Here is a 14,906-nt window from a genome sequence, read left to right on the forward strand (position 1 = left end):
CTAAGGTACACGGGGTATCGCTGATATTACACAACGTATTACTTACAAAATCAGTAACATAGGTTTGACAAGGTCAGCACATTTAAATGTCACACAGTGACCATAACATTAAATAGAACTGGAGGTGCACAAGACGACGGGTGGTCCCCGGTTTACTTTGGGTTCTACTACTCTTGGGTCCTCAGCAATGCACACTGTTCTGATCTACAGATGGCTGAGGATTGCAGAACAACATTGTCCTCAGGACTAACCAACAGTCAGATCTATTGTCACTGCAGAACACAACCGGGTTAATGCTTGGTGGTTCTGCATCTCCTCGAAGGCAGAGGACCACCTAATACTTCCAAAACAGGCCAACAAGACGTCAGGATGAAAAATCTTCAGGTGGTCACGGACCTCACTCATGGGACCCGGATGGCCCTTCTCCCAAGTCATCTTCATCATCTGTCATATCAAAGACGCCAACGAGGTGACGCGAGACCTCAGGGGCCAGCGGAGAGTCTGGAGAATGATATTTAGGGAAGGTGAGTCAAGGTGGATACATGACAAAGGAAGAGTAAGGATCTTACAGAGGGGGAGAAGGAGAACTGGAGGGGGCATGGTGAAGAGAGGGAAGAGTTCATACAGAGAGGGGGCATTGTCCAGGAACAGCAGAGATCATACATAGAGGGATGAAGAGATGGAGAGTTAATGGTGAGCAGAGATCATACATAGAGGGATGAAGAGATGGAGAGTTAATGGTGAGCAGAGATCATACATAGAGGGGCGAGGAGATGGTGAGTTTGAAGGACTGGTGTAGGAAGAGTAGAGATCATACAGAGAAGGGTGAGGAGATGGTGAGTTTGAAGGACTGGTGCAGGAAGAGTAGAGATTATACAGAGAAGGGTGAGGAGATGGTGAGTCAGGGAGGACGTCGTCCAGGAAGGGGGGGAGAAATGGTGAGTGGGGGGGTTAATTATCAATGGAAATTTGTCAGAAGGAAATTCTGGGTACATACAAATGAGTGTTCTAAATCAGCCCCTCCCACTGTAGGGTGATACAGACATAGGGTGCTTCAAGTTGCCCCAACCCACTGCAGGGTGATACAGATATAGGGTGCTTCAAGTTGGCCCCTCCCACTGCAGGGTCATACAGACATAGAAGGCTTCAAGTTGCCCCAACCCACTACAGGGTGATACAGATATAGGGTGCTTTAAGTTGGCCCCTCCCACTGCAGGGGGATACAGACAGAGGGATTATCTCAGTTGGCCCCTCCTACTATAGGGTGATAGAGAAGGAGGTCAGGCCTCTTACCGGGTGAGATGAGGGTGAGTCGGGCGGTTGTAGTCACCTCTCCATACATGTTTCGTCCATGACAGGTATATGACCCAGCATCCCGCTGACGTACGTTGTGTATCTGCAGCCAGCCCGTCACATGATGTCTCTGAGGACCCCCCCGAGACTGCGGAGAGAAAAGGTGGGGGTCAGGTGAGTATAAGGGGGAGGCTCCTTATCAGGTACAGGGGACATGTGTATATGGGGGGATTCCTGTGTATATGGGGGGTTCCTGTATATATGGGGGGGGGGTTCTGTGTATATGGGGGGTTCCTGTATATATGGGGGGTTCCTGTATATATGGGGGGTTCCTGTATATATGGGGGGGGGGTTCTGTGTATATGGGGGGTTCCTGTATATATGGGGGGTTCCTGTATATATGGGGGGTTGCTGTATATATGGGGGGTTCCTGTGTATATGGGGGGATTCCTCTGTATATGAGGACATTCCTCTGTATATGGGCGGATTGCTGTGTATATGGGTGGACTCCTGTGTATCTGGGGGGTTCCTGTGTATATGGGGGAATCCTGTCTATGTTGGGGGATTCCTGTGTATGTGGGGGGATTCCTCTGTATATAGGGGATTCCTGTGTATATAGGGGATTCCTGTGTATGTGGGGGTCCCTGTATATATGAGGAATTCCTGTGTATATGTATGGATCCCTGTGTATGTGGGGGGATTCCTCTGTATATAGGGGAATCCTGTGTATATTGGGGGTTCCTGTGTATATGAGGAATTCCTGTGTATATTGGGGGGTTCCTGTATATATGAGGAATTCCTGTGTATATGGGGGTTCCTGTATATATGAGTAATTCCTGTGTATATGGGGGGTTCCTGTGTATATGGGGGGTTCCTGTGTATATGGGGGATTCCTGTGTATATGGGGGATTCCTGTGTATGTTGGGGGATTCCTGTGTATATGGGGGATTCCTGTGTATGTTGGGGGATTCCTTTGTATATGGGGGATTCCTGTGTATATGGGGGGTTCCTGTGTATATGGGGGATTTCTGTGTATATGTGGGGTTCCTGTGTATGTTGGGGGATTCCTGTGTATGTTGGGGGATTCCTGTGTATGTTGGGGGATTCCTGTGTATATGGGGGGGATTTCTGTGTATATGGGGGGTTCCTGTGTATATGGGGGATTTCTGTGTATATGGGGGGTTCCTGTGTATGTGGGGGGTTCCTGTGTATATGGGGGATTGCTGTGTATATAGGGGGATTCCTTTGTATATGGGGGGATTCCTGTGTATATGGGGGGGATTCCTGTGTATATGGGGGATTCCTGTGTATATGGGGGATTCCTGTGTATATGGGGGGTTCCTGTGTATATGGGGGGTTCCTGTGTATATGGGGGATTCCTGTGTATATGGGGGATTCCTGTGTATATGGGGGGTTCCTGTGTATATGGGGGATTCCTGTGTATATGGGGGATTCCTGTGTATATGGGGGGATTCCTGTGTATATGGGGGATTCCTGTGTATATGGGGGGTTCCTGTGTATATGGGGGGGATTCCTGTGTATATGTGGGGTTCCTGTGTATATGGGGGATTCCTGTGTATATGGGGGATTCCTGTGTATATGGGGGATTCCTGTGTATATGGGGGGTTCCTGTGTATATGGGGGATTCCTGTGTATATGGGGGGTTCCTGTGTATATGGGGGGTTCCTGTGTATATGGGGGATTCCTGTGTATATGGGGGGATTCCTGTGTATATGGGGGATTCCTGTGTATATGGGGGGATTCCTCTGTATATGTGGGGTTCCTGTGTATATGGGGGATTCCTGTGTATATGGGGGGGTTCCTGTGTATATGGGGGGTTCCTGTGTATATGGGGGGGATTCTTGTGTATATGGGGGGATTCCTGGACATTTTATGATTTTAGTACCTGGACAATGATGTGGCCGCTGTCCCCTGGAAGGGGACCCTCGATGCCTTCCTTCCTCCACTCCAGCTCTGCCATTGGCTGTGCCGCCACCTCACAGCCCAGAATCACCGTATGACCAATGACAGCGGCCGTGTCCTGCAAGGAGCTGAGGAGACGGGGAGCTGGAGAGAGAAGACATGATGAAATATTACAGAAAGCAGAATACACATCCCTCCCCTCCTATCCTCGCTCAGGAAATCCAGCTGTGGCTAAAGACCCACCACCTGAAACATGTCACCCATATGAAGGACAATTATTGTCGTGCTGGGGCTAATATTTCTAAATTTGGTTGACAAGCTCCAGATCTCTTTTATGCTCAGAATATACTGGCGAGGCGGGAGATTATCACCAGTGTCAGCAACTATTTTTCCTCTGAGATAAAACATGAATCTGGTGTTTTGTGGGCCACATGTGGCCCTCCTCTGTGGTTCTTAGTGGTCCACAGCTGTTCTCCGGGTGATACGTTACACCTTCTTCGATTATTTTGCATCAAAATTCTTCAGCTATTACCTTTCTCAGACATGGACCTCAGGCCCAAATCTCAGAGACGGTTTTCAGACATGGACCTCAGACATGGTTCTCAGGCCCAGATCTCAGACATGGACCTCAGACATGGACCTCAGACATGGACCTCAGACATGGACCTCAGACATGGTTCTCAGGCCCAGATCTCAGACATGGACCTCAGACATGGACCTCAGACATGGACCTCAGACATGGACCTCAGACATGGTTCTCAGGCCCAGATCTCAGACATGGACCTCAGACATGGACCTCAGACATGGACCTCAGACATGGACCTCAGACATGGACCTCAGACATGGACCTCAGACATGGACCTCAGACATGGACCTCAGACATGGACCTCAGACATGGACCTCAGACATGGACCTCAGACATGGATCTCAGACATGGACCTCAGACATGGACCTCAGACATGGACCTCAGACATGGACCTCAGACATGGACCTCAGACATGGACCTCAGACATGGACCTCAGACGTGGTATTCAGGCCCAGAATTCAGACATGGTTCTCAGACATGGACCTCAGACATGGTTCTCAGGCCCAAATCTCAGACATGGTTCTTAAACAAGGCTCTCAGACATGGGCCTCAGGTTCTATGGTACCGACCATCTTTAGGTTCTATGGCAGTGTTTCTCAACTCCAGTCCTCAAGGCGCCCCAACAGGTTATGTTTTCAGGATTTCCCTCAGATGAAACGGCTGTGGTAATTACTAAGGCAGTGAAACTGATCAAATCATCTGTGCAAAATAATGGAAAGCCTAAAAACCTGACCTGTTGGAGCGCCTTGAGGACTGGAGTTGAGAAACACTGTTCTATGGGACTAGTCAGCCTTTGGTTCCATGGCACAGGTCAGTCTCAGGTCCTATGGTCATGGCCAGCCTTGAGTTCTATGGGACAGGCCAGTCTCAGGTTCTATGGTACGGGGCCAGCCTTGAGTTCTATGGGACAGGCCAGTCTCAGGTTCTATGGTACGGGGTCAGCCTTGAGTTCTATGGGACAGGCCAGTCTATGGTTCCTTTGGTTACGGCTAGCCTTGAGTTCTATGGTACAGGCCAGTCTCAGGCTCTATGGTACGGGGCCAGCCTTGAGTTCTATGGTACAGGCCAGTCTCAGGCTCTATGGTACGGGGCCAGCCTTGAGTTCTATGGTACAGGCCAGTCTCAGGCTCTATGGTACGGGGCCAGCCTTGAGTTCTATGGTACAGGCCAGTCTCAGGCTCTATGGTACGGGGCCAGCCTTGAATTCTATGGTACAGGCCAGTCTCAGGCTCTATGGTACGGGGCCAGCCTTGAATTCTATGGTACAGGCCAGTCTCAGGCTCTATGGTACGGGGCCAGCCTTGAGTTCTATGGTACAGGCCAGTCTCAGGCTCTATGGTACGGGGCCAGCCTTGAGTTCTATGGTACAGGCCAGTCTCAGGCTCTATGGTACGGGGCCAGCCTTGAGTTCTATGGTACAGGCCAGTCTCAGGCTCTATGGTACGGGGCCAGCCTTGAATTCTATGGTACAGGCCAGTCTCAGGCTCTATGGTACGGGGCCAGCCTTGAATTCTATGGTACAGGCCAGTCTCAGGCTCTATGGTACGGGGCCAGCCTTGAGTTCTATGGTACAGGCCAGTCTCAGGCTCTATGGTACGGGGCCAGCCTTGAGTTCTATGGTACAGGCCAGTCTCAGGCTCTATGGTACGGGGCCAGCCTTGAATTCTATGGTACAGGCCAGTCTCAGGCTCTATGGTACGGGGCCAGCCTTGAATTCTATGGTACAGGCCAGTCTTAGGTTCTATGGTACGGGGCCAGCCTTGAATTCTATGGTACAGGCCAGTCTCAGGCTCTATGGTACGGGGCCAGCCTTGAGTTCTATGGTACAGGCCAGTCTCAGGCTCTATGGTACGGGGCCAGCCTTGAATTCTATGGTACAGGCCAGTCTCAGGCTCTATGGTACGGGGCCAGCCTTGAATTCTATGGTACAGGCCAGTCTCAGGCTCTATGGTATGGGGCCAGCCTTGAATTCTATGGTACAGGCCAGTCTCAGGCTCTATGGTACGGGGCCAGCCTTGAATTCTATGGTACAGACCAGTCTAAGGGTCTATGGTCCCCATCAACCTTAAGGTCTATGGTGCCAGCCACTCTCAGGTTTTGGATACAAGCTGGTCTTTTATTCTATGGTGTCAGCTGGTCTCAAAAGCAGTTTGTTTTTCCCTAGGGTGGCACGGTACTTGTAATATCCTGATGTTCTCTGTTTTGCCAGGTATAGACCAAGGCTGGTCACATACAGTACACATTGCATTGTCTAAGTACCCTTAATCTTGAAGGTGCCGGGAAACCTTTGATAGAAGCTGCCGCTTCAGCAACCCACAACTGAACTGCTACAAATCCTAGATCTGTGGTTGGCCTTCCAGCCATCCAGTGGCCAAAGCTCCCCTTCCCTCCTTGTGGCACCCATAGGGACTCACCTTCCTGGCAGGGTCCTGTGTGTTGCACCTTCAGCTCTGTCCTCAGCCTGGTCCTGGCGGCCTCCTGTAAGCGGCAGATGTTTTTGTAGGTCCTGCGGTCGGTGCCGCACACGTTCTCCTGGCTGGGGCAGACGCAATGGGGTTCCTCGCTTTGCCCGACTTTCACTTGGCATCTCAGTTCCTCTCCACAGGTCCCAAAATAATGCTTCATCCCGGGCAGGTCACACATCTGCCCCTCCACATTGGCACACTCCCAGCAGCAGCCACAGCGATCCTTCACCCTGCCGGCCGGGCAGCGCTGGGGTGCCGGAGGACAGCGCTCTTCCTGGCACGGCACACAGCTGTGGGTGGCCTCCACCTCGTTGGACCAGCCTCTTATGGGCAGAATCCTGAGCAGAGCCGGAGAAGGGAAGGACAGGAGGGACAACCCAAGGAACAGGATCTGGAACATCTTGGAGGAGACCGGAGACCACAATGGAAGAGTGGAGAGCTCACTCCTCTCTTTATATATTCAAGGGGTAAATACATTAACCCCCTCACACCTGGAGGGGCCTTTATTCATGGCTGCAAGTGTCCTGTAACCCCCTGCTGGGACAGGCATCTTCTCCCTTCCCCCGACCTCCTCCTGATTACCTGTGGCCCCCTAATTTACACAAGATTTACAACTGGCTGAATTCCAAAACAAGAGGCAGAGACTCCCATCAGAGGAGGACACCTCACTGTATATGCCAACGACCAATGGAAAAAGTATTCATACCCCCTGACATTCCCCACATCTTGTCACGTTACAACCAAAAACGTAAATGTGTTTTATTGGGATTTTATGTGATGAACCAACACAAAGTGTCACATAATTGTGAAGTGGAAGGAAAATGATAAACGATACAAATAAATATGTGAAAAGTGTGGGGGAGGGGCATTTGTATGGCGCCCCCTTTACTCTGATACCCCTAACTAAAATCTAATGGAACCAATTGCCTTCAGAAGTCACCTAATTAGTAAATAGAGTCCACCTGTGTGTCATTTAACCTCAGTATAAATACAGCTGTTCTGTGCAGCCCTCATAGGTGTGTTGGAGAACCTTAGTGAATAAACAGCATCATGAAGGCCAAGGAACACACCAGGCAGGTCAGGGATAAAGTTGTGGAGAAGTATAAAGCAGGGTTCAGTTATAATAAAATCTCCCAAGCTTTGATCATCTCTCGGAGGTCTGTTCAATCCATCATCGGAAAATGGAAAGAGTATGGGCACAACTGCAAACCTACCAAGACATGACCGTCCACCTAAACTGACCGGGCCGGGCAAGGAGAGCGTTCATCAGAGAAGAGCCAAGAGGTCCATGGTAACTCTGGAGGAGCTGCAGAGATCCACAGCTCAGGGGGGAGAATCTGTCCACAGGACAACTATTAGTCGTCTCTCCACAAATCTGCCCTTTATGGAAGAGTGACAAGAAGAAAGACATTGGAGAAAGAAAGTCATAAGAAGTCCTGTTTGTAGTGTACAGACCCGGGAACTCAGCACAGGGATGGTGGGAACCCCTCATAATGGGCACAGCGGGTGTACAGACCCGGGAACTCAGCACAGGGATGGTGGGAACCCCTCATAATGGGCACAGCGGGTGTACAGACCCGGTAACTCAGCACAGGGATGGTGAGAACCCCTCATAATGGGCACAGCGGGTGTACAGACCCGGGAACTCAGCACAGGGATGGTGGGAACCCCTCATAATGGGCACAGCGGGTGTACAGACCCGGGAACTCAGCACAGGGATGGTGGGAACCCCTCATAATGGGCACAGCGGGTGTACAGACCCGGGAACTCGGCACAGGGGTGGTGGGAACCCCTCATAATGGGCACAGCGGGTGTACAGACCCGGGAACTCAGCACAGGGATGGTGGGAACCCCTCATAATGGGCACAGCGGGTGTACAGACCCAGGAACTCAGCACAGGGATGGTGGGAACCCCTCATAATGGGCACAGCGGGTGTACAGACCCGGGAACTCGGCACAGGGATGGTGGGAACCCCTCATAATGGGCACAGCGGGTGTACAGACCCGGGAACTCGGCACAGGGATGGTGAGAACCTCTCATAATGGGCACAGCGGGTGTACAGACCCGGGAACTCAGCACAGGGATGGTGGGAACCCCTCATAATGGGCACAGCGGGTGTACAGACCCGGGAACTCGGCACAGGGATGGTGGGAACCCCTCATAATGGGCACAGCGGGTGTACAGACCCGGGAACTCGGCACAGGGATGGTGAGAACCCCTCATAATGGGCACAGCGGGTGTACAGACCCGGGAACTCAGCACAGGGATGGTGGGAACCCCATAAATTGGGCACAGCGGGTGTACAGACCCGGGAACTCAGCACAGGGATGGTGGGAACCCCAAAAATTGGGCACAGCGGGGGTACAGACCCAGGAACTAAGTGCTATTACAGTGATATATAAGAGAGAAGAGCTGGCAACTCCAAAGTCCTTGTTCCAAAAATGTATTGGCTGCATATGAGCATTAAAAAGCAAAACTGACGCGTTTCGGCATGAACCTTAGTCATATGCTACCAAAGTGATAGAAGTATCAGACAGTCATGTAGACTGTCAGCTCTGTGGCTCAGTCCCCGGTAAAGACTTCAGAAATACAGGAAGGTTCAGACAACTATGTAGACTGTCAGCTCAGTGACCCAGTTCCCTATACAGACTGTGGGAATAGCTGGTATAATGACAGCACTGTGTGAATACACAGAGCGGGGGAAGGGCTGGGAGGGGCAGAGATACAATGAGAGCCCGGAATGGCCCCCCATCTCCCACCACTCACATTATTGGTGTGTTTACCGTCAGCTGAGGAAACAGAACTTTATGATGTTTTCCTACCACACAGTATGGAGGGTCACAGCTGGGGGGGCATTATCATGGTGTACAATAACGAGGACGGGGCCCCGGGGACACTCATCCTCTGATTGGATTAACAGGAGCCCATAATGACTCCAAATCCAATAGTTATTTTCTACATCTAATACACGATATGGAGATATGGACACAGGAGAGACGCAATCCCACCATATCCTTGCTGCCGGTCCTCTGTGCATGTATGGCAAATATTGTAGGGGCCCAGATCTGTCTCCCCTTATATGTAGGAAGATGACCCTTGTGGGACCCCATCTGTAGGAAGATGTCCCTTGTGGGACCCCATCTGTAGGAAGATGACCATTGTGGGACCCCATCTGTGGGAAGATGACCATTGTGGGACCCCATCTGTGGGAAGATGACCCTTGTGGGGACACGTCTGTAGGAAGATGACCCTTGTGGGACCCCATCTGTAGGAAGATGACCCTTGTGGGAACCCATCTGTAGGAAGATGACCATTGTGGGACCCCATCTGTGGGAAGATGACCCTTGTGGGGACACGTCTGTAGGAAGATGACCCTTGTGGGACCCCATCTGTAGGAAGATGACCCTTGTGGGAACCCATCTGTAGGAAGATGACCCTTGTGGGGACACGTCTGTAGGAAGATGACCCTTGTGGGAACCCATCTGTAGGAAGATGACCATTGTGGGACCCCATCTGTGGGAAGATGACCCTTGTGGGGACACGTCTGTAGGAAGATGACCCTTGTGGGACCCCATCTGTGGGAAGATGACCCTTGTGGGGACACGTCTGTAGGAAGATGACCCTTGTGGGACCCCATCTGTAGGAAGATGACCCTTGTGGGAACCCATCTGTAGGAAGATGACCATTGTGGGACCCCATCTGTGGGAAGATGACCCTTGTGGGGACACGTCTGTAGGAAGATGACCCTTGTGGGACCCCATCTGTAGGAAGATGACCCTTGTGGGAACCCATCTGTAGGAAGATGACCATTGTGGGACCCCATCTGTGGGAAGATGACCCTTGTGGGGACACGTCTGTAGGAAGATGACCCTTGTGGGGACACGTCTGTAGGAAGATGACCCTCGTGGGAACCCATCTGTGGGAAGGTGACCCTTGTGGGGACACATCTGTGGGAAGATGACCCTTGTGGGGACACGTCTGTAGGAAGATGACCCTTGTGGGGACACATCTGTAGGAAGATGACCCTCGTGGGAACCCATCTGTGGGAAGGTGACCCTTGTGGGGACACATTTGTGGGAAGATGACCCTTGTGGGGACACATCTGTAGGAAGATGACCCTTGTGGGGACACGTCTGTAGGAAGATGACCCTTGTGGGACCCCATCTGTAGGAAGATGACCCTTGTGGGAACCCATCTGTAGGAAGATGACCATTGTGGGACCCCGTCTGTGGGAAGATGACCCTTGTGGGGACACGTCTGTAGGAAGATGACCCTTGTGGGGACACGTCTGTAGGAAGATGACCCTCGTGGGAACCCATCTGTGGGAAGGTGACCCTTGTGGGGACACATCTGTGGGAAGATGACCCTTGTGGGGACACGTCTGTGGGAAGATGACCCTTGTGGGGACACATCTGTAGGAAGATGACCCTCGTGGGAACCCATCTGTGGGAAGGTGACCCTTGTGGGGACACATTTGTGGGGAGATGGACCTTGTGGGGACACGTCTGTAGGAAGATGACCCTTGTGGGGACACGTCTGTGGGGAGATGACCCTTGTGGGGACACGTCTGTGGGGAGATGGACCTTGTGGGGACACATCCGTGGGACGATAACCTTTGTGGGGACACATCTGTGGGAGGAAGGACCTTGTGGGGGCACATCTGTAGGAAGATGACCCTTGTGGGACCCCATCTGTGGGAAGATGACCCTTGTGGGGACACATCTGTAGGAAGATGACCCTTGTGGGGACATGTCTGTGGGGAGATGGACCTTGTGGGGACACATCTGTGGGAGGAAGGACCTTGTGGGGACACAGCTGTAGGAAGATGACCCTTGTGGGACCCCATCTGTGGGAAGATGACCCTTGTGGGGACACATCTGTAGGAAGATGACCCTTGTGGGGACACATCTGTAGGAAGATGACCCTTGTGGGGACATGTCTGGGGGGAGATGGACCTTGTGGGGACACGTCTGTGGGAGGAAGGACCTTGTGGGGACAACGCTGTAGGAAGATGACCCTTGTGGGAACCCATCTGTGGGAAGATGACCCTTGTGGGGACACATCTGTAGGAAGATGACCCTTGTGGGGACAGGTCTGTGGGGAGATGGACCTTGTGGGGACACATCCGTGGGACGATAACCTTTGTGGGGACACATCTGTGGGAGGAAGGACCTTGTGGGGACACAGCTGTAGGAAGATGACCCTTGTGGGACCCCATCTGTGGGAAGATGACCCTTGTGGGGACACATCTGTAGGAAGATGACCCTTGTGGGACCCCATCTGTGGGAAGATGACCGTTGTGAGGACACATCTGTAGAAAGATGACCCATGTGGGGGCCCAGATCTATCTCCCGTTATCTGCAGGAAGATGAGCCTTGTGGGGGCCCAGATCTGTCTCCCGTTATCTATAGGGAGATGACCCTTGTGGGGACACATCTGTGGGAAGATGACCCTTGTGGGAACACATCTGTAGTAAGATGACCCTTGTGGGGACACATCTGTAGGAAGATGACCCTTGTAGGGAGTCCAGATCTGTCTCATCCATATGTAGGAAGATGACCCTTGTGGGGACACATCTATAGGAAGATGACCCTTGTGGTGACACATCTATAGGAAGATGACCCTTGTGGGGACACATCTATGGGAAGATGACCCTTGTGGAGACACATATGTGGGAAGGTAATCATTGTGGGGACACTCATCCTCTGATTGGATTAACAACAGCCCATAATGACTCCTAATCCAATAGTTATTTGCTACATCTAATACACGATATGGAGATATGGACACAGGAGAGACGCAATCCCACCATATCCTTGCTGGCGGTCCTCTGTGCATGTATGGCAAATATTGTAGGGGCCCAGATCTGTCTCCCCTTATATGTAGGAAGATGACCCTTGTGGGACCCCATCTGTAGGAAGATGACCCTTGTGGGAACCCATCTGTAGGAAGATGACCATTGTGGGACCCCATCTGTGGGAAGATGACCCTTGTGGGACACATCTGTAGGAAGATGACCCTTGTGGGGGACACATCTGTAGGAAGATGACCCTTGTGGGGACACATTTGTGGAGAGATGGACCTTGTGGGGACACATCTGTAGGAAGATGACCCTTGTGGGGACACATCTGTGGGAAGATGACCCTTGTGGGGACACGTCTGTAGGAAGATGACCCTTGTGGGGACATGTCTGTGGGGAGATGGACCTTGTGGGGACACATCCGTGGGACGATAACCTTTGTGGGGAGATGACCCTTGTGGGGATACATCTGTAGGAAGATGACCCTTGTGGGGGCACATCTGTGGGGAGATGACCCTTGTGGGGACACATCTGTGGGAAGATGACCCTTGTGGGGACACATCTGTAGGAAGATGACCCTTGTGGGGACATGTCTGTGGGGAGATGGACCTTGTGGGGACACATCCGTGGGACGATAACCTTTGTGGGGACACATTTGTGGGAGGAAGGACCTTGTGGGGACACAGCTGTAGGAAGATGACCCTTGTGGGACCCCATCTGTGGGAAGATGACCCTTGTGAGGACACATCTGTAGGAAGATGACCCTTGTGGGGACACATCTGTAGGAAGATGACCCTTGTGGGGATACATCTGTAGGAAGATGACCCTTGTGGGGACACATCTGTGGGAAGATGACCCTTGTGGGGACACATCTGTAGGAAGATGACCCTTGTGGGGACACATCTGTGGGAAGATGACCCTTGTGGGGACACGTCTGTAGGAAGATGACCCTTGTGGGGGCACATCTGTGGGGAGATGACCCTTGTGGGGACACGTCTGTGGGGAGATGGACCTTGTGGGGACACATCTGTAGGAAGATGACCCTTGTGGGGACAGGTCTGTAGGAAGATGACCCTTGTGGGGGCACATCTGTGGGGAGATGACCCTTGTGGGGACACGTCTGTGGGGAGATGGACCTTGTGGGGACACATCTGTAGGAAGATGACCCTTGTGGGGACACATCTGTGGGAAGATGACCCTTGTGGGGACACATCTGTGGGAAGATGACCCTTGTGGGGACACATCTGTAGGAAGATGACCCTTGTGGGGACACATCTGTGGGGAGATGGACCTTGTGGGGACACATCCGTGGGACGATAACCTTTGTGGGGACACATTTGTGGGAGGAAGGACCTTGTGGGGACACAGCTGTAGGAAGATGACCCTTGTGGGACCCCATCTGTGGGAAGATGACCCTTGTGGGGACACATCTGTAGGAAGATGACCCTTGTGGGGATACATCTGTGGGAAGATGACCCTTGTGGGGACACATCTGTGGGAAGATGACCCTTGTGGGGATACATCTGTAGGAAGATGACCCTTGTGGGGACACATCTGTGGGAAGATGACCCTTGTGGGGACACATCTGTGGGAAGATGACCCTTGTGGGGACACATCTGTGGGAAGATGACCCTTGTGGGGACACATCTGTAGGAAGATGACCCTTGTGGGGATACATCTGTGGGAAGATGACCCTTGTGGGGACACATCTGTGGGAAGATGACCCTTGTGGGGACACGTCTGTGGGAAGATGACCCTTGTGGGGACACATCTGTGGGAAGATGACCCTTGTGGGGACACATCTGTGGGAAGATGACCCTTGTGGGGACACATCTGTGGGAAGATGACCCTTGTGGGGACACATCTGTGGGAAGATGACCCTTGTGGGGACACATCTGTAGGAAGATGACCCTTGTGGGGGCACGTCTGTGGGGAGATGGACCCTGTGGGGACACATCCGTGGGACGATAACCTTTGTGGGGACACATCTGTGGGAGGAAGGACCTTGTGGGGACACATCTGTAGGAAGATGACCCTTGTGAGGGCCCAGATCTGTCTCCCATTAAACTGTAGGAAGATGACCTGTTTGGGGACACATCTGTGGGAAGATGACCCTTGTGGGGATACATTTGTGGGGAGATGGACCTTGTGGGGACACGTCTGTAGGAAGATGACCCTTGTGGGGATACATTTGTGGGGAGATGGACCTTGTGGGGACACAGCTGTAGGAAGATGACCCTTGTGGGGACATGTCTGTGGGGAGATGGACCTTGTGGGGACACATCTGTGGGACGATAAACTTTGTGGGGACACATCTGTGGGAGGAAGGACCTTGTGGGGACACAGCTGTAGGAAGATGACCCTTGTGGGACCCCATCTGTGGGAAGATGACCCTTGTGGGGACACATCTGTAGGAAGATGACCCTTGTGGGGACACATCTGTAGGAAGATGACCCTTGTGGGGGCACATCTGTAGGAAGATGACCCTTGTGGGGACACATCTGTAGGAAGATGACCCTTGTGGGGACACATCTGTAGGAAGATGACCCTGTGGGGGCACATCTGTAGGAAGATGACCCTTGTGGGGACACATCTGTAGGAAGATGACCCTTGTGGGGACACATCTGTAGGAAGATGGACCTTGTGGGGACACGTCTGTGGGAGGAAGGACCTTGTGGGGACACATCTGTGGGAAGATGACCCTTGTGGGGATATGTCTGTAGGAAGATGACCCTTGTGGGGACACGTCTGTGGGGAGATGGACCTTGTGGGGACACGTCTGTGGGGAGATGGACCTTGTGGGGACACATCTGTGGGACGATAATCTTTGTGGGGACA

General features: G+C 52.2%; 1 protein-coding gene across 1 annotated transcript; it reads right to left on the reverse strand.

Moving 5' to 3' along the window:
* Positions 1-397: 397 nt before the first annotated feature.
* On the reverse strand, positions 398-6,667 carry LOC143981401 (kazal-type serine protease inhibitor domain-containing protein 1-like). The gene is made up of 4 exons (XM_077479230.1): positions 6,217-6,667; positions 3,200-3,360; positions 1,294-1,441; positions 398-501 (listed from the first exon to the last, which is right to left on the reverse strand). The coding sequence occupies exons 1-4, from the start codon at positions 6,665-6,667 to the stop codon at positions 398-400; spliced, it is 864 nt and encodes a 287-aa protein (XP_077335356.1).
* Between the last annotated feature and the right edge of the window lie 8,239 nt (positions 6,668-14,906).

This window comes from Lithobates pipiens, unplaced genomic scaffold (genome assembly GCF_037356315.1).
Source record: "Lithobates pipiens isolate NorthernLeopardFrog02 unplaced genomic scaffold, aLitPip1_a1.2 Scaffold_148, whole genome shotgun sequence".
NCBI lineage: Eukaryota > Metazoa > Chordata > Amphibia > Anura > Ranidae > Lithobates > Lithobates pipiens.

Excerpts from the sequence above, each read along its gene's own strand:
- LOC143981401 (XM_077479230.1), bottom strand. The coding sequence starts at position 6,667 with ATGTTCCAGATCCTGTTCCTTGGGTTGTCCCTCCTGTCCTTCCCTTCT. Across the intron at positions 3,361-6,216 it reads CACAGGACCCTGCCAGGAAG|CTCCCCGTCTCCTCAGCTCC; the intron begins GTGAGTCCCTAT and ends TTCTCTCTCCAG. Across the intron at positions 1,442-3,199 it reads GCGGCCACATCATTGTCCAG|TCTCGGGGGGGTCCTCAGAG; the intron begins GTACTAAAATCA and ends TTCTCTCCGCAG.